Source organism: Cystoisospora suis (genome assembly GCF_002600585.1).
Source record: "Cystoisospora suis strain Wien I chromosome Unknown contig_1781, whole genome shotgun sequence".
Classification (NCBI taxonomy): Eukaryota; Apicomplexa; class Conoidasida; order Eucoccidiorida; family Sarcocystidae; genus Cystoisospora; species Cystoisospora suis.
This window is the reverse complement of record NW_027154581.1, coordinates 1-19,214: the sequence shown is the minus strand read 5'-3', so window position 1 is coordinate 19,214 and position 19,214 is coordinate 1. Positions and strand designations below refer to the sequence as shown.

General features: G+C 40.5%; 3 protein-coding genes across 3 annotated transcripts; 1 reads left to right on the top strand and 2 right to left on the bottom strand.

Annotated features, from left to right (window-relative positions):
* Window positions 1-1,330: 1,330 nt before the first annotated feature.
* On the bottom strand, window positions 1,331-7,042 carry CSUI_003948 (s-adenosyl-l-methionine-dependent methyltransferase). The gene is made up of 4 exons (XM_068064143.1): window positions 6,564-7,042; window positions 4,480-5,884; window positions 2,871-3,015; window positions 1,331-2,385 (listed from the first exon to the last, which is right to left on the bottom strand). Exons 2-4 carry the CDS (start codon window positions 4,724-4,726, stop codon window positions 1,971-1,973), a joined length of 807 nt encoding a protein of 268 aa, XP_067923883.1. The 5' UTR covers window positions 4,727-5,884; window positions 6,564-7,042; the 3' UTR covers window positions 1,331-1,970.
* Window positions 7,043-7,279: 237 nt separating this feature from the next.
* On the top strand, window positions 7,280-13,471 carry CSUI_003947 (family domain-containing protein). Its single transcript, XM_068064142.1, has 4 exons — window positions 7,280-9,267; window positions 10,209-10,437; window positions 11,328-11,389; window positions 12,564-13,471. Exons 1-4 carry the CDS (start codon window positions 8,164-8,166, stop codon window positions 12,918-12,920), a joined length of 1,752 nt encoding a protein of 583 aa, XP_067923882.1. The 5' UTR covers window positions 7,280-8,163; the 3' UTR covers window positions 12,921-13,471.
* A 141-nt stretch (window positions 13,472-13,612) lies between these two features.
* Window positions 13,613-19,196, bottom strand: CSUI_003946 (adaptin n terminal region domain-containing protein). Its single transcript, XM_068064141.1, has 4 exons — window positions 18,557-19,196; window positions 17,897-18,184; window positions 16,821-17,026; window positions 13,613-16,555 (listed from the first exon to the last, which is right to left on the bottom strand). The coding sequence occupies exons 1-4, from the start codon at window positions 18,812-18,814 to the stop codon at window positions 15,949-15,951; spliced, it is 1,359 nt and encodes a 452-aa protein (XP_067923881.1). The 5' UTR covers window positions 18,815-19,196; the 3' UTR covers window positions 13,613-15,948.
* Window positions 19,197-19,214: the final 18 nt, after the last annotated feature.

Genomic DNA, 19,214 nt, shown 5'->3' with positions numbered 1-19,214 from the left:
TCCTTTCATAAAACTTCTCACTGCCATTTCAGTCTTTCTTCTTCTTCATTCATTCAGACACCTTCCTTTCTTCCTTCCTTCTCTTCAGTTTCTTACATGACTGTTTCGTGTCGTATCCGTCAAGTCCCTCCCTCTTCTCTCTATCCCTCATTCACGACACCCCATCGATATCTATCTATTTATCTATCTATCTATGCAAACTTATCTTTTTAAATATCTCTGCGTCTCTGAATATGTATGATCTCTCTAGATAGAAAATAGCCGTAGATAGAGAGAGAGGAGTTCGACTGAAAAAGAAAGAAAGAAAGAAGGGCAGCCTTTCTTCTCCATTCTCATCTTGACGGTATCATATACGCTGTCAGTTCCTCTTCTTTTCCCTTTATGATAGACACCTTGAAAAGAAGGAGTTGCGATCGAAAGACAAAGAAGAAGAAGGAGTTTTGTATAGTATGTAGCCACCCCTTGTTCTATAAGCCTTTCTTCTCTATGTGAACAACGCACTTACGGTGTATGAGGAGTCTGTAGTAGTAATAGTAGTACTTCGATAAAGATATAGAGGGAATGTATCTTCTTCTTTTTCTTCGCTTTCTATTTTCTTCTTGCCTCCTTCTTTTGAGAGGGACTAGATGATAGAAATAGATTCTTCAAGTCTTTCTCACTTGCCAGGAGGATAAACTTGCGCTTTCTCCAGGGAAAATTCACTCTTTCATCTTCTTCTTGATCTTCCTTCTTTCCTAGAATGAATAGCAACAGGTTATTCACTAGGAGAACCGTCAGCTTCATACTATAGTACTAGACTACCAAGTGAGAAAGAGAAACGACGAAAGAGAAAGAGAGAGGAAGGGAGAAAACAGAGAGATCAAAGATAGATCAGATTAGGATAGATAAGGAGGTAGATCCAAGATAGATAAATACATAGATAGATTGCAGATAGATAGATAGATCAAAGATAGATATAGTAAGGATAGATAAATCAAAGATAATAAGGTGATAGAATAAAGATAGATAGACAGATAGAAGATAGATAGACAAAGGGACGTCTGAAAGGTATCGACCACTTTAGACGGTGAAAGGAGACAGACGATCGATCGCCTTGTAAAAGTCATGAGAAATTCGTTTCTTTCAGAAGGAACGCCTGTAATCTTTCATTCATTCTCTTCAGCATTTCTTCTTGGAATTGTCTACGAATGAAAAGTACTACTAGTACTACTACTAGTAGAAGTAGTAGAAGATCATCAGAAGAAGGACGAGAGCTTGACACTCTCTACTACTACCACTACTATCTACTACTACTACTTCTCATGATTTCTCTGCATCTCTCTCTCTGTCTCTCCCTCTCTATTTCTGTCTGTCTGTCTCCTTTTTCTTCTCCTCCTCGGCGTTAGAATTAGTCTTTCCTTTCTTGCTTTTTCTTGCATCTTTCTTCTTCTTCTTGTCGAGAGAAAAGCACATCAAGCAAGTCTCAAGTCGGCCGCAATTCTCTACCTCTCTATCGATTGCTCTTTATCTTTCTCTCATTTCTCGACTGAGGAAAGTTTCTTCTTCCTCCGTGTTGGTTTGGACAGAAGAAAGAGAAGGGAAGAAAGCATAAAAGAGATACGCCAAGAAAAGGAAAGGTTGAGGACTCCACAGCTCTTAAAACGAATCAGAAAAAGGAGACGAAGCAGCTCATCAAAACCCTAGACAAAACAAGAGAACTCCTTCATTCATTCACTCTTTGTCTTTCTTTCTTTTCTTCTTTTTTATCTCTTTCTTGTCTGTCATCTCTTTCTTTCTGTCTTCTGTAGTTGCGTCGACAGGCCTCTCTCTCCTGTCGCCTTGAATTCACTATGGTTCGAATCTCAAGAAAAACATTGTGGTGTATGTACACCCGAGGAAAACACGTGTCGACGTGTCAGCTGTATGTACACCTGAGATATGAAGAACCAACAGACCTCTCTTTGATTTTTTGTTTTCTGTATTTTGTTTCTTTAGAGCTTTCTTGCAATAAACAAGAAATTATGAAAGCACCCTCCTCCTCCTCCTCCTTCTTCTTCTTCTTGTGTCTTCTTCTTCAATTCACACGAAAAGAACTCCCAGCTATAGCGCTCCGACCAGTAGACAGGAGTTGAAGAAGATATCGCCTCTCTATAAGGGAAAGACTCGGGCAAGATCCACTCCAGTTCTTCTTCTTCTTTATCTTTTGTTTCATTTACAAGATTTATCCCCTTTTCGCTTGTCATCTCTTCTTTCTTCTTCTTCTCGTCTTCTTTCTCCTTGGATGAATTTCTTGGCTGATCTCCCTCTTCTTCTCTTTTTTGAGAAGCTAAACGGATTCTCTTTCTAGTTAAAGAAGAAGGCGGAGGAGAAAAAGGAGAAGAAGAGAAGTCGTTCAAAAAATACCTTCTGGGACCCCGAGAGAAACAAAGAAAGGAGAAGAGGAAGGAAAAGAACACATGCAGTGAAGAAGAAGATGAAGGAAGGAAGAAGAGGTCAAGAATGAAGAAGATAGACATATATACTTCATACATACAGAGCTCTGTGCGCACCCATCTATATACTTACCCATCTCGAGCCTATCTACTATCTATCTTTAATCTACCTTTAATCTATCTAACCAAAACATACATCTATCTCGAATCTATCTATCTTTAATCTATCTATCTTTAATCTATCTATCTATCTTTAGTCTATTAGCCTATCTATCTGTCTATGTATGTATCTTTAATCTATTCAGAGAGGGAGAGAGAAGAGAAGACAAGTCAGTCACTCCCTATCCAACCCTGTAGATCTCTGTAGTGTCTATAAATCTTTCTTTCTCACTCTTTCTCACTCTTTCTATCTTTCTCACTCTTTCTTTCTTGTATCTCGGGATTGCTTGCTTGTTTTACCTTCTGAAGTGGGGTTGATGGAAAGTGATCTGCATGAAAATTCCTCCTCGTTTAAGGCATGCAGTCACACCTCCCAAAAAGCCCTCCACGTCTTGTCGCACTTCCATGCGAGGCTCCCACACACTCCCCTCATCCACCACTAAGGCTGAAGACATGCAAAACACGACAGAAAGAAAGAAATAGAAGGAGAAGAAGAAATAGAAGAAGAAGAAATAGAAGGAGAAGAAGAAGAAAAACCCTTCAGACACCCCTCACACTAATGAACAACTGCGACCGATAGATACACAGAGAGAGAGAGATTTAAAAGAAATAGATTAAAGATAAGATAGATAGATAGACTAAAGATAGGTAGGTGGATAGATTCAACATACATAGAACAGATACAGACGTGACACGTGTACACACAAGCCCCTATATATATATATAGGCGTGTGCTTATACATGTACACATGCTAGTTACATATATACGTTTTAGCTAGGAAAGTGCATCCGGCAAATTTGGATCGCTATCTCTATAAACATAAAGAGACCCATAAATGTACGCAGAAGAACATAGAGGGTGTATCGAAAGTTTGCCTATCTTGTGTTGCATATACGTGTGTATGTATGCAGATGTATAGAGGCTATTTATGTATAGAGACGAAGATAGAGGAGATATGAGAAGTTTGCTTCTCTTATTGTCTAGATGTATGTAGTTGGTCTATAAAGGCTGTTTCTCTTTGTTTCTCTACACATAGAGAACACTCTTCTTCTTCTTCTTCTCTTTTTCCTCCCTTTTCTTTTTCGGATTGTCCTTTTAAAAGAGAGAAACCTTTTAGAAGAGAAGAACGAGAGCCATTCAAATACATAGTACTAGAGAAGGGATAGACCAACGACGACCTGCTGATGGCATACGTATCTCAACATATCCCTATTCTATCTATAAATGTATAGGGATTACAGGGAGACGCATATACACTCTCTTATTGTATTCTCTCTGTCTCTACCTACATGTGTATGGAGATGTATGTCTACTTGTGTATCTGTACACAGGTGTATATACGTATCTCTCTAGTACGAAGGCGGATATATATAGGTATGAGTGTATAGAGAGGAGAGTGACTATAGTGTAGATCTGTATGGATATATAATAGATACACCGCGAGAGAAAGGGAGAAAGAAATAGAGAGGTAGAGAGAATTTTAACTTCTTCTTGTCGATATAAAGGCTGTGAAAGGAGATGAAGAAGGTAACTTATCTGTTAAAATACTAGAAGGAAATAAAGAAGGAAGAGAAAGAAAGAATAGGACAATCGATTTAAAGGAATCTTGACGATAGAGGGAAGAGAGAGAGAAAGCCTTATGAATAGGAATTGTATTGATACTGTCCCTAATCATGTCTATGAAAGACGAAAGAAGAAACAGACCTCTCCTCATACTCCTAGAATAAGAAAGCAAAGAGATAGATGTATAGACAGGTAGAGAAATCTTCTCATTGCTATCAATCCTTCTCCCTTTCTTCAACTTTCTATCTATCTATCTATCTTTCTTCAATCTATCTATCTATCTTCCTCGCTTTCTTTCTTTCTTTCTTTCTTTCTTTCTTTCTTTCTTATCTTTTTCTTTCTTACCGTCCATGGCGGCTTTATCGATCTGAGGAGGAGAGAAGAAGGGTGAGAAGAAAGAGAGAAGGAGAAGAAGAGAGAAAAAGAGGAATGATAAGAAGAAAGTGGAGAATAAACGAATGAATGAATGAAGAAAAATGGATGTTTCGCCATTTCTCAATCTCTGGTGAACTTCGACGAGAAACAAGAAGAGAAAGAAAGAAAGAAATACCAAGAAGAAGAAGAAAAGAGCGACAGGAGGTAGACACGTCATGGTTAGATTAAAGACAGAGAGATCGACAGAGATATAAATAAATCAACTGAAGACATCTGATGAAGAGATTAAAGATAGATCAATTGAAGATAGATAGATAGATAAAGAATTGATCCACTGCAGATGGATAGACAATTGATAGATTAAAGAGAGATAAGAAAGTGGAGACATCGAGAGTTTCAGATGACAGAGAGACATCGTGGATAGATAGGTAGTTAGATAGATAGGTTAGATTCTGTCTGTAGTCACGTACTGTAGAAATACATCTCTCTCTCTCTCTCTCCGTCTGCTACCGGGTGTCCTTGACCGAAGTAATAAGAATGATAGATAGACAACATGCATGCAAGCAGCTAGAGCGAAATACCAAAGAGAAGATATATAAGAAACACAACAGACTCTAAAATACTCCTCCTCCTTCTACTACTCTTACTAGATAGACATACATGACCTACTTAAATAGGGAAGAGAGACGTAACGAATGAGTGATAAGAAGACATTTCTTGACTTTCCATCGAAGATGAGGAAAGAAAAAGAGAGAAGGAGAAAGAAGAAAGAGGGAGAGATCCGTGGCGAGAAAGAGAAAGAGAGAGAGAGGATCTTACCACCACATCGAAAGTTTCTTTCCGGAAAAAGTGGGAAAGTCTTCTCATATCCATACACATGTATTCCATACATAAGCATTTCCCTCCTTCAGAGTTACAAGTCGTATGACCGTCCCACGGTGTACATACACCCCGAGAAGAAGTTAAGATAGATGCGGCCTTGTTTCCTACACATGCACTGCTTGCATCGCTGTAATGAGAAGAACGGGTAGAAGAAGTAGAGCAACAACAAGGAGAAGGAGAAGAAGAAGATGAGGCAGATGATGAAGAAGAAGACTGATATTTGGAGATGGTCTCTTTTTCTTTCCGAGATTTCTTATAGAGAGTCGTAAAGCTAAAATCGAGACTGACAGAATGACGGACACCGCATGCATAAAGACTTTCGCTCAATTCACTATTGCCACAGCCAACTATAAGGACATGCGAAGAAGAAGAGGACAAAAGAGGAGGAGGAGAAGAAGGAGAAGGAGAGGTGCGGTTCTGAAGGAAAGGAAGAAGAACGGGCAAGACGGTCTTGGGAGATTCAAGCCACTCGTAATGCTCCTCGCATGCAAATCTACACCCAAAAGAAGAAGAAAAAGACGTGATAAAGATAAGGAAGAAAGAGAGAAAGAAAAGAGACAGAAAGAAAGAAAGGTTTCTCGATCTTCGCCTTTGAGTTGTACTCTTCATGTCCTACACTCGCACTCAGTACGGAAAGCGTCTCCCCTATAGCGCCAGTAGATATGTATATATGGCCGTAGATATGCATGTTCATATATGTATACTTTTATATATATATATATATATGTTAGGTCTGCGTAGGTAGTGCTTAGGGACAGAAATCGACGGTTCGATTGACGCACGCAGAGCTTGGATGTGTATAAGACAGAGGGAGTTGTGCGTATATACGTGATCTTGATATAAATGAATAGTGAAGAGAAAGAAAGAGAAGAAGAGTTTGAATATATTGTGCTTAGAATGAAGTAGACTTTCCAGATGATCTGATAGGAAGAGAAGAAAATCTAGAAAGACATCCCTCTAGACCTCCAGACGAATGAAAAGTCGAGCAAGAAGAGAAAAGAAAAAACAACTTTGATAATTCATTCCGATCTATTAAGTCCTGGCCCTCCTTTTTCCTGTCACAGGGTGTACATACACCTGAACCGTTGGAATTCAGGTGTATGTACACCCTGGGAATGACACGGTGTATATACACCCGGGAAGGAGACAACATCAAGAAACCTCTTTCTTACCTTTCATCCCAGTATTCTCTGCTTGCATAGGCAGAGGCTTTGGCGGGTAAAAAGCTGCATGCAGTAGACGAGTCGTCAGGCATTTTGAGAAAAGAAGAGGAAGAAAAGAACGGCAATTTCCAGAAGCTAAGCCACGGGATGTCCTCTCTCCTGTCTTTAGCCGTGTGCTTATGTAGGGAGAAAGAAAGAAAGAGATATAGAGATGGAGAGAAAGAAAGAAAGAAATAGAAGAAGAAGAGGAAGTAGTGTGGTGATAGGTATCAGAGCTTCTTCGAAGTCCGCAGAAAGAAAGAAAGAGGCGGGAAACCTGGAGAGAGAGAAGAGAGAAGGCGGAGAGGGACGAAGATCGAGTAGGGAAGATGCTATTTCACGCCATGTGTGATCTAAGATATCCATGGAGTAGAGAAAACTGAGATTTCTCTTCTCTACCCCCAGGGGAGATGAAGTCTCTCTCTTTAAGCTTCTCTTCCTTCATTAACTCAAACAGAAGAGAAGAACGGAGAAGAATCTTTCCCTTCTTCTTATCGACTTTCTCTTGAGACAGAGATCATCTGGGAAAGTACCCATGGATCTCTCCGTGCATGCATGCATGTGTAAGTTCCAGACAGCATGCATACAGGATCTGCCGTCTCTCTCTCCACGGTGTCATTGAAACAAGCTCTGACGACGAGATAGAGAAAGCGACAAGACAAGGGGAGAGTTCAAGATGTCTCTAAAGCCTGCTGTGTCTTCTTGATAGAATATCTCTCTCTTCTAATCTTGCTTCTTGTTGCGTGGTCTTTTCCAAGTGTGTAGAGTTTTATCTCTCCCTCTTCTGCTTCGATTGTCTTCAGCATCGGTATCATTATCTCTCAAGTGTGCTTGCTCCTCTCTCTCTCCGTCTACACATCCTTTTTTCTCTCTCTCTTCCTTTTCTTTCTCTTCGTTCCACTTCTTTCTTTCTCTCTCTCCTCCAGTGGTGTAGGCTCTTCTTCCTAACTCTTCGGACATACCAATTCTCGTATGTTTCTTCTCGCTTCTCCTTTCCCTCTTAATCCCCTTTCTTTCCTTCTTTTCGTCTTTCTTTCTTTCATGTATAAGACCTTTCTATGTGTATCTATCGTAGGTGATCGATTGCTTCTTTTTCTCTCTCTTAAAGCTGTTCGGAAAGGGAGAAGAACTGCTACCTCGACTACTTCTTTAGCCTAACATACATCATTCTTGTGAAGTGGAGTGCTTCCCAATCTAAGAAAAGGCAGGAGATGTATCTGATCTAACCGGCAGGGTCGATAGAAGTGCCAAGACACCTGTTTTTTTTTTCCTGCATGCGAACGTTCTCTCCTTTCTCTAGATCAGAAAGGAATAGATTCTGTCTGTATCGATAGATATCTGTATAACGCAGGTAACGAGGATCCTCTACCATGTGTATATACTTGGATAGAGAGAGAGATGGGCTTATATACGGGTCTATAGGTGAGACTACGCATCTATATCTGTCTATATAGATGTAAATATGTATGTATATCAGGAGTATATGTCGGGGTGTTCTATCTATGTCTATATAAATAGTGGGACTGTACAGAGCATGCACGGTGCGTAGTGACGATTTTCCATGTGAATAATGGAGAGACAAAGACATGCGCATCTGAAGAGAAAGGAAGTTCTTTCCTTCTCATCCAGAAATTCCCTCGCTTCTTCTTCTTCCTCTTTTACTTTCTCTTCTTCATTTGCCTTTCCTTCTCCTCTCTGTTTCTCTGCTTCTTCACAATTTCTCAAATCCTTCAAACAGCCTCCTTGTCTTTTCCCCTTGTCATTCATTCTTCTTCTCTTCCTCTTCTTCTATCTTTTCTCTCCACCCTTTTCTTCTTCTTCTCCTCTCTCTTCTTCTTCTTATTCTTTCTTTGTGTATGTCTCTGCACTTGGTAGGGATGGCTATAGAAGGAGTGTTCACCCTTCACTATGTTCCGGGACTTCTTCATTTTGTGGATCTTCTTCATCTCTTCCCTTGTCTTCTCTATCTTTTTCTTCTTCGAGAAAGCAGAACAGTGGAGAAACCGTCTGGACTCGGTCTTCTCCGAATATAAGCCGACACACACAGGAGAGCTCTTCACCTTCTAGAGCTTCTCTTCATGACGGGAGTTCTTTATGTAGCAGAGGTCTTCAGCAGGGAGGGAGAAGAGCAAGAGATGAAAAGCATGGCGAGAAAGAGTCGATGAATAGACGACAAGAAAAATCTTCTCTTCTTTCTATATCTTTGACAAGAAAGAGAAGGACCGGTCATACACCAGGCTTAGCGTTCCTCTCTTCTTCTCCTCCTGCTCCTTTCTCTTCATCTTCTTCTTTTCTTTCAACGTCTTCTCCCTCTTCTTTTCTCCTCTCTTCTTCTTACTCTCATCCTCTTCATCTTACCTCACGTCATCTGTCTTCATCTTCTTCTTCTTCGCGTCTTTCTTTTCCATACCATTCACCGCAGCCCTTTACACGTTCTCTACGAAATTATGAAGAAAGACGATTCATCTTTCTCCCAGAAAGTAGAGACCTTCTTCTTCTTTTCTCTTCATCCTCCTCGACTTCTTCTTCTCCTCCTAGGACAGCAATTGGCTTGAATGTGTCGACAGTGGAAGAAGTCTTAGAGAGTATACGACCTTATCTTCGGAGTCATGGAGGCAACGTTAAACTTATTCGCGTTGACTCTCAAGCACAAGTGGTCTACCTTGCTTTTAAGGTGTACAGACACTTCATTCACATGAAGAGAGGGCTCTTCATTCGTGTCCCTCTCTGTAGAGACCAAAGTGTTCTTTCTACTCGCCGATCTAAATCTCTCTCACTTTTCCTATGAATCTTTCTCCTTCTTCTTTCTACTTCTTCTCTCTCTTCTTTCTCATCTCTGGACGTGTTCCATTGATTGAAGATGATAGAGAAAAGAAGAAGAAGAAAAGAAGAAGAAGAACGAGAATGTCTGCTTGTTTGGTGGATATTTTTCTTTGGGTTATCCCCTAGTTGTGTTTCTTTCTTCAGCTCTCTTCTCTAGCATAGGAATAGTTAAATTTATATCGTGTACATACACATCACTGATCTAGAGATTTCGTCACTCTTTCTTCTCTCCTTATTCTTCTTTATCATTATTCTCTCTTCAGCACTTGGGTCAAAAAAGAGGGCCTAGATCATTAAGAGAGAAGAGTCTGAAGAGGTCCCTTCTATTCTTAGACTCTCCTACCTCTCCCTGCTTTCCTTCTTTCTCACCTCTACCACAGCTAAATACTCCTTTCTTATCTCCTTCTTCTTCTTCTTTTTCTCCCTCTCCTCATCTTTCCTTCTTTGCTTTCTTCTTCATATCATCGTAACTTTATAGTTTGTCGAGGTCCACCCGTAGCTCTGAATTCCATACACACATCTATCTACACTTCATGTGTACATGTATGTTCCTATATCTATCTATCTATCTTTAATCTATCTATCTATATATATCTATATATATGTGAATAGATCTACATATGCACCTGTGTATCTTGCAATAATCTGTCTTTCTCTTTGTCTCTCTCTCTCTCTCTGTCTCTTCATAGATAGATTAAAGATAGATTAAAGATAGGTCGACATAGGTCTTTGTCTTTAGGTTCTTTCTTTTTTCTGTTTCTTCTTTGGTCTTTATTTCTTTCTTGCTTGTAGGGAGCATGTTTAGGATGCCCTTCATCTAATCGTACACTGTATGAGGGTATCCAGACGGCTCTCCAAGAAGTCTTTGGAACTTCGCTATCTGTAGAAGAAGTTGCAGACCATACGTGGGAAGAAGAAGAAGAGCCTTTAACTAAGGAAAGAGTAGAAGAAGCTCTACAAGGAATTAAACCGGCGATTGAAAAGCTAAACGCCACACTAGAAGTTCTATCTATATCTGATGGTATCAAAGAAACATGATCTATACTACATGCACAGGTGTATATACACCTGAACTCATACAAGTATAAAAGATGTCTTTCTTCTTCTTCTTCAAAGTTCATCATGAGACAGATGATGGGGAGGATAAGAAAAATCAGGAAAACAGTGGAGAATTTCTTTAGTCTCTCTCTCTTTCAATTCACCATGCATTCCACATGTATATCTAGATACATGTATACTATTATATATACATAAATTTGATAAGTGTCTATTCCTTATACTCGTCTCTTTCTCTCTGTCTATATATACTCATAAGTATAATATGTTGAGAGAGATCTAGATGTTTCTATGTATGTATATGTATGAATTTCCTCTTTTGTGCTTGAATGGGCCTAGAAGGAGATATCATGACTGCTCCCGAGTTCTTTTTGGAGCGATCGTACCTCCCGCGTCTATCCGTTTTTAATCTATCTTTAACCTATCTTCAAATCTACCGATCTCTCCTTTATCTATCTTTCTATCTATTCAACGTTACTCTATCTACCTATCTTTAATCTATCTATCTATTTATCTATCTATCTATTTATCTATCTATCTATCTATGCGCTCCCGTCTATACATAGGGACGTATATATATATATATGCTCTGTTTGTAATGTAGTGACAGCGTAACATGTGTGCGTCCTCGGCTTAGGAACCTCCAAGTGTACATACACCAGATCCTCGGGAAGAATCTGTCAGGCTGTCCATCATCGTCACATATAGGCCTCATTCCAATCTACATCGAAGATATTTCTATCTATGTAGAATCTCTCTCGATCACATGCAATCGTTTTCAGGCATAGCTCTACCAACTTTCTGTCTCTTCATTTGCTATGGATTTCGATCCTGTCTCTCTCTCTCTTTTCGCAGGTGGAGATCTTCAGATTCGATACACTGGGCCGAATGCTCAGACTATAAGGATAGGAATCGAGGTAGGGCCTCTCCGCTTCTTTTCTTTTTCCGAAGAAGAGAAAGAAAAGAATGAAAGGAAAGAAAGAAAGGAAAACAGAAAGAGAAAAGAGAAAGACAACGACGAAGAGAACCGTTTCTCCTTAGTATTCTAGGAAAAAAGGAAAGGTGTTGATAGAATGAAGAGGAGGAGTAGGAGGTCATGAGTTTGAATTCTACTTGCAGGTGTATATACACCTGAACGGAGAGAAGACAAAGGCGTATGTTTGTGCAGGTGAATCTTCTCAGCATCATTCACATATCGAAACTAGAATCCGAATAGATACACTCCAACAGGAACTCTGTACAGATAGACATCTAACTATATATGTATGTACGTATGTATAAATCTGTATATCGATGTATGTATATATCTCCAAGGTGTAAGGCTGCCTCTAAGATAGAGTGCGAAAGGAGCACCTTCAGGTAGAGAGAGAGTGGAGAGGTGTACGTACACTACTAAGTCCCTCTGGCTGCATGCGATGAAGAAGCAGAAACATGGCCATTTCTTATACTTCCGCGAATGAGAAAAATAGCACTAAGGAGAAGAAAAGAACTGGCAATAGTCGTGTAAGCTATACATACATTCTGTCTCTCTCTCTGTCGCTCTTAGATCTACGAAAAGGTGGATCTACAGATGCGGACTGTTCTCTGTGTGAAGAGAACGAGCTGAAGATAGAGAGAGAAGGATAGACACCCTTTCGCATTTTTCTCGTTGGCACGTCTTTTTCACCGAATTCACGCTGTCTATACAGCTCTACAGTAGCAGATTTACGGAGCAATGGAGAGATACCCGTAGGTCCTGGGAAAAGCGAGAAAAAGAAAGAAGACGGGAGAAAGGGTCGATGTCTCCGCGGAAGAAACGCGCCTGTCTATCTCTGTGAAGTTTGGCTTCTACAGAGACGAGGAAGAGACAAAAGCCGATAACCTAAATAGATAGATTAAAAATTGATAGATAAGGGATAGATAGATGGATAGATAGGGGTATCGTGAGGTATCTTTCAATATGGCGGGTCTGTCTGGAGTGAGGGGAACCAAAGTAAATTTTATCTCTCTTTCTTATCATGAAAATTCGCCTTTTTCCTTTTTCTCTTCTTTTCATCTTCTCTTCTTCTCTCTTGTCGTCCTTTCTTTCCTTTCCTTCTTCTTCTCTTTCAGATGGAACTGCGAGATAAACTCCCTCCAGATCTTCTTGGATCGATCGACATCACTGCCGAAGAAAAACCTTCCAAAATATCTTCTTCCTCTCCTTCTCAACAAGACACAAGTAAAGAGAAGGAGACGTACAATGAAGATATGGACATGCATGCAAAAAGGAAAGAACAACCAAAAGAGAAAGAAGAAGAGAAAGAAGATCATTCATCTTCATCGTCGAGGAGCCCAGGAAGTGTCGTCCATAATAGTCAAGATCCGTCGAGAACTTCCTACCTACAATATCTCCATAGGAACGCGAATTCTAACGAAGTAGAAGATGACGAAGAAGAAGAAGACTCTCTTGAACCCGAGCCCGCATAAAAATCCACGTGAAATAGAAGGACTATCCATGGACAAAGGTGAAAGAGAGAAAGTGAGAGAGAGAGACAAAGATCTTTTCTTTCTACCTCTGCGACATCGGCTTATATTCGGGAAAGATCCCTAGAAGAAGCAGCAGAACACTAAGTGTATCTCTCAAGGAGATGGATTGGATACGACTGACTTTTCTTCTTTATTCCTTTTCCTGGAAAACCAAGAAATCCCTCGTATGTATCTCGAGATGACGCGTATGTGCACTGCGGTGTATGTACAGGTGGAGATGATACATGTATGTGTATCTAGAGAGACAGATACACAGAGGGTGGATAGCTGTCTACATGCAACAATGATAGAGATTAGGAAATTTCCTCGGTTTTCTCCATGAGGCTCCCCACGTCTCCCGTTTTTCTTCTCGTCTCTTTTTTCTTTCTGAAAAGAAGACTTTTCCATTCATCAGTCGGTCTCTGTGTATGACGCCAAGTTTCAGGTGTACATACAGACACTCCAGAAACATGCCCCCGGAGAAAAGCAATCTCGAATGAAGAAAACTCAGTATATCTCTCTCTCCCTATACATATATATATATATATATATGTATACATAGACGTGTATCTATATATTGTATGTATAGCTAGATCTATCTAGGCATATGTATAAACGCGTGTAGGGGGGGGGGGGTTTAATGTTTCCTTTCCGACATAAAGAACCTTCTTTTTTCATTTCTTTCTTTCTTCTTCTTTTTCCCCAAACTTCTTTGTTTCTCCTCCCCCCCTGTTTTGTCTTGATGTTCGGATACGAGGAACTTCTCTCGATTCTCCGAGCTCGGCGAAGCTAGTTTCTTTTGCTCCTTCTATACGGCGATCAAGAAGAAAAAGAGATAAATAGATAGATAGAGAGACAACGATAGGCATCTTGTCGGCTTATATACAGATATCTGTATGGTGACCAAGAGTGTTTACATAGAGAAGTATGTAAGAAAGAGAAGAGAGAAGAGGTAAGAAAGAAATATCCCGGAACAAGTCTCATCATTTCTCTTCGTATCTTCTTCTACCTCTCTAGGACAGGGTCAGCTACTTTTACCGAGCAGTATCGGAAACATCTATCTATCTTTAATCTATCTATCTCTTTAATCTCTCTATAGTCTCTCTATGAGCTTCGTTTTATCTGTCTTTCGATCTTCTATATCTCTCTGCGTCTCCGCCTATCTCTCTTTGCTCTATCTATCTGATGTAAGACAAGTTCTTCCCTCTAGAAAAAAGGGGGTTCGTAGACAGTCTTTGTATGATCTCTCCTCTCTCCTTCTTCTTTCGTGATCGTCCTTATTCTTCCCACTCTTTCACCCCTGATAGTCTAGTCTAGATAGGAGATGTATGAGAAATCTCTTTCTACTACTTCAGTCCTTCTTCTCCACCCTCGTCTTCTCTTCTTCCTTTTCCTCTCTCCTCGCTGAAGAAAAAGAACGGGGGTGCAGGGGAGGTTCAATAAGAGAAGCAAAGGAGCAGCTCATTTCTTCTTCTTCAACTTTTCTCAGAGAGACAACTTCTTTTTCTTTGTATCTGATCCTTCATTAGGTGTACAGCCTACACTGCTGTCTCCAGAAAGTGCTTTCTGCGGGACACGGGCCTCTCGATGTCTTCTGCTAAATGACCTCCGAGAAGTTATATCAACTGCCTGTCTCTTGTTCATCCTTTCTTTCTTTCTTTATGTCTTCTTGAGGGGAGACTACATCCCTTCTTTCTTTCTTTCTTTCATGAATTGTAAGTCAGACCGAAGAAGAATAAGAAAAGCCTGAGAAACGCCTAAGGCATCTCCCCTATGTATCGCGAAGATGTATTTAGGGTGTATGTACACAAGGCAGTAAGTGAAGAAGTCCCTCGTGGAGTATTCTAAGCCTATCAGACTTCTGCAATTCTACATGTGTACGCTCGCATGAGGATCTATGGATACATATGTATGTCTGGACGAGACGCAATCTTTCTTCTTCTCTCGGTGCAAAGAAAAGGCGAAAAGAAGAAAAAGAAAAATGAGACTCGATCTATCGAGTTGTCCTTCGTTTCAAAAGAAAAAGACAGAAAGATAGAAAATGAGAAAACTGTAGAAGAAAATATCTATCTTTCATTCATCCATCCATTTATCCATCCTCGCTTCTTTTGCTTCATCCTCTTGCAGCACATCTCGTCTTTCTTCTTTCTCTTTTATCTCCATCTGCCCCTTCTCTCCCATCCACCAACCACATCGGCTTATATACGAGAAACCAAACCCTCTTCTTGTCCTTATCCACCCCCCCGTCGGATAAGAAAAGGTTTATGAATCTAGATGAGAAAGACAAAGAGAGAGAGAGGGATGTAAGAGCAATCCAGAGAAGAAGAGAAGAACTTCTTGAAGAAACACACATGCACGAAGAGTCGAACCTAACAAGGAGGAGCAGGAGGAGGAGCTATGTCTCATCCGTCTCAGATAGTAGAAAGGCAAGCAAAGAGAGAGAAAAGAAAAGATTAGTAACGATAAAATTCAACACGAAACAAGATCAAAAGAAAAAGCGCTTGGAACAAAACTCTTCGAAACCTCCATCCTCATCCTCTTCTTTGTCTTCTTCGAAGCAAAAAAAATCACATAGAGATATATATGCATGCACTACCTATCTTTAATCTATCTATCTATCTATGTTTAATCTATTTATCTATCTATGTTTAATCTATCTATTTATTGTCTATGTGTCTTTACCTTTGAACTATCTATCCACGTACACAGTCAGAGAGACTTAACCTCCTCCTCCTCCTCCTCGTTCGCTTCCTTACGACTTCTCAGTCACTCCCTGAACTCCTACTACTACTACTCTTATTTCTACTATGACTCCTACTTCCTCCTTCTCTAGCTCTTTTCTTCTCCTTCGTTGCAGATGCCTCAACAAGAAGAGGAAGAAGAAAAAGAACTGTGCGCCACCCCCCTCACTTCCCTTCAGCCTCACGACGTGCAGAAACACGTACATCGGTGTCTCGTCTCTCTTTCTCTCTCTCTTATTCTTCTTCCCTCAAGCATAATAGAAAGAAGAGCTAGCTCTACTACTATTATAGTTACTACTATTAACAGCCTCAGTAGGAGGAGGGGCAGCTGCAGGATAATTGCAGTAGTTAGGAGGGTCAAAGGGCTTGAGAGGAACAGTAAGGCTATGAAAACCGCCTACTACGCCGGCTTGCTGTTGACGCTGATGTATAGGAGAAGAAGAAGAAGAAGAAGAAGGAAAGGAGGGAGTTACGATTGCTCCTCCTCCTCCTCCTCCTGCTGCTGTAGGAGAGGGAGATGAAAAAAACCCTCCTCCCCCACCTCCTGGAAAAGGAGGAGGAAGAGAAGAAGAAGAAGAAGGAGGAGGTCGATAAGTATTATGACTATTATAAGAAGAAGGCGTAGTGCTAGGAATAGTACTAGTGGTAGTAGTAGTAGTAGACATAGGGAAGGCTCCTGAGGGAAGAGGAGGAGGAGGAGAGATATGACTAGACTCATACCCGCTGCTGTGACGACTACTGCCTTGTTGAGAAGAAGAAGGGGGGGAGAGAAGAAGAAAAGAAGAGAGAAGTTGAGAGAAGAAGAGAGAAACTCGAGGATGGGTTGAACGGACGGTTAGGCGTCCAAGCATAGGCCTGAGAAAGAGGGCAAACAGCAAGGAGAAAGAAAAGACACAAAATGACCCCAAAATGAACATGAAACAAAACAAAAAAAGAAAAGCCGCATGCAGAGAGAATGCATGCATGTGCATGCATTCTATGGACTGTACTTATACCCAGAAATGTATGCATATACGTAAACATATATATCTACATACATACATATACATACACAAATAGATCACTCCATCTAGATGTACGTATGTATGTGTATTTCTGTGTATGGACTGCGTTTGCTTACTGGCTGTGGGGATTGACTTCGATCATACACATGAGAAAGGCCGTGACGAACTGTTGCTCTTCTTTAGAAGTCTTTCTGTACTGTCGATGATCCTTCTTATTCTTATTCTTCTTAAGATCCTCTTGGGAAGGAGAGAAGTTAGTCATTCCTTTAGGCAAAGCTGTGCCTGTATAGAAAGTCCCACTTCCGCATAAGCTTCTTCGTATCTACACAGAAAAGGAAGAAAAGAAGAAAAGAAGAAGAAAGATGAAGGGATTAAAGGAGGAGGAGGAGGTAAGAGTCTTCAGCGGATAGAAAAGCTTCTCACATGAAGCTTCTTCTTCTTCCTCTTCTTCTTCTTCTATTTGAACATAGGAGGGCGGGGTATCATCTTTAGCCTCTCTAATCGAGCTATCTATCTTTAATCTATCTCTAATCTATCTATCTATCTCTAATCTATCTATCTATCTCTAATCTATCTATCTATGGATCGACTGATCTATTTCGAAACTGTGATCTATCTGCCTATCTATCTCGCTTTGACCTACCTCTATACCCATGTACGTATGTATCTATCTATCTATTTTCACCCGTAAGCATTCTTATGTATCTACACTGCATGACGCATGATGGCTTCTATCAGTTCATTCACATCTTTAAAGACCAGGGACTTCTGGAGCTGTCGTGTATTCTTCCTATTCTTCCTTTTCTTTCTATCGTATTGATGAGTCTCGAGATTCTTTTCTTTCATAGCCCCACATGCTTGCATGCATGCATGCATGCATGGGGGGGGGGGGGTGATCGGCAGCAGCAGCCACAGGCACAGGCACGTGGAAAAGCTTCCCTCAGAAAAAATAACTCCCAGAGGAGAGACGAAAGAAAAGAGAAGAAAAAGACATACACACATGCATCTACATATACATTTCTCTATATACATATATCTCTACATACCGGGACATACGGACATGAGGCTTGCTAGGGAAGATGCGTAGATACAAACATAGATACTTCCACACATAGAGAGAAGGAATGTAAGGAGTGAGAGAGAAGGTGTCTTCCCCATGAAGAAGAAAAGCGTTGATATGTTAAAGGTTTACCTTGACAGGTTGAAGATGGAATCCCCCCTGTACATACACCCCGATATGTTGTACAGGTATACCAAGGGGCCTCGTAATTACGACCTCTCTTTCATTCTTCTCATTCTCTTCATCTTCATCTTCTTCTTCTTCTAAGGGTGTTTTCTTTCCTAGTCTCGCCCAGAGCTTGAGAAACATTTCAGGTGTATTGACACCTCGTGACGGCTCAATGAAATTTGTGAAGACAACAGGCAGATTCACCGATGAGCTAATATTCAAGTCAGAAACTCCTGGAGGAGTTGGACCACTCTAAAAGAAAGAAAGAAAGAAAAAGAAAGAAAGAAAGAGATGAGAAGTAAGAAAAAGATAAGAAAGAAAGAGATAGGAAAGAAAGGAAGAAAAGAGAGGAACGATAGTTAAGAAGAGAGAGAGAAAGAGACAAAGAAAGAAAAAAGACTCCACGACAACGTCAGAGACAAGGAGACATGTCTCTATACGACTGCATGCAAGAGAAAGCCTACAGCTATGATACTACTCCTATTATCCCTGCCACTTCCCTCAGAGTTCTAACTGAATCTGCCTTACAACATTCTCCGGTATTTCTTTCTCTTGAAACCTTTCTAACTAACACATTCTTTTTCTTTCTTCTTCTTTTTCTTCCTCTTTAAATTGAAAACTGACCTGTGGAGAAGAAGGAGGAAGAGACGAAATGTGTATGGGGATAGGAGGGAGATTTAGGAAAGGTTGCATGCATCGAAGTCGGATCCGATAGGCAATCGATTGCCGAGGCGGAATCCTCATCATCATGAACTTCTTGTCTCCTCCTTCACTCGAGCAAAGAGAAGAAGAAGAAGGATGTTCTTCTTCTTCTTTTATCAACATATCTCTTGTAGATGAAACGCACGCTCTAAAGAAAGAAGAAGAAACAGCAACACCCATACAACACTCGCATGCATCGTCGATACTTCCACACTAAAAATGTCATCTAACGGCTCAGAAGATCCTAGAAAGAAAGAAAGAAAGAGAGAGACAGACACATGTAGACACTACCATCTAAAACATCTACAGATCTATATACACAGACATCTAGGTCTGTACATACACGTATGTGTAGTGAAATAGAGTGGGAGATAGAAGGCATGAAGTAGAAAGGTGACGGCGCAGGATCGGGAGATGAAGAAGAAAAAGAGAGAGGATGAGTATTACACGAAGAGAAAGAAGAAGAAGAGGGGGTGTCCTGCACTGAAGAAGAAGAAGAATTCATCTGTTTAGTATCATTAGATACATGAGGTGGATAGAGAGGAGAAGAAGAAGATAAGAAGCGAGAGATTCGCAGCTC

Bases quoted from the DNA above. Each gene is read 5' to 3' on its own strand.
- CSUI_003946 (XM_068064141.1), bottom strand. From the start codon at position 18,814: ATGGGTGTTGCTGTTTCTTCTTCTTTCTTTAGAGCGTGCGTTTCATCT. The intron at 17,027-17,896 runs GTAAACCTTTAA...TTTTCTGTGTAG, and splicing joins TCCATCTTCAACCTGTCAAG to ATACGAAGAAGCTTATGCGG. The intron at 16,556-16,820 runs GTAAGCAAACGC...CCTCTTTCTCAG, and splicing joins GAAGTCAATCCCCACAGCCA to GCCTATGCTTGGACGCCTAA.
- CSUI_003948 (XM_068064143.1), bottom strand. From the start codon at position 4,726: ATGACGTGTCTACCTCCTGTCGCTCTTTTCTTCTTCTTCTTGGTATTT. The intron at 3,016-4,479 runs GTAAGAAAGAAA...GCATGTCTTCAG, and splicing joins CGATAAAGCCGCCATGGACG to CCTTAGTGGTGGATGAGGGG. The intron at 2,386-2,870 runs GTAAAACAAGCA...TCGGGGTCCCAG, and splicing joins CATCAACCCCACTTCAGAAG to AAGGTATTTTTTGAACGACT.
- CSUI_003947 (XM_068064142.1), top strand. From the start codon at position 8,164: ATGGAGAGACAAAGACATGCGCATCTGAAGAGAAAGGAAGTTCTTTCC. The intron at 10,438-11,327 runs GTATCAAAGAAA...CTCTTTTCGCAG, and splicing joins AGTTCTATCTATATCTGATG to GTGGAGATCTTCAGATTCGA. The intron at 11,390-12,563 runs GTAGGGCCTCTC...CTTCTCTTTCAG, and splicing joins CTATAAGGATAGGAATCGAG to ATGGAACTGCGAGATAAACT.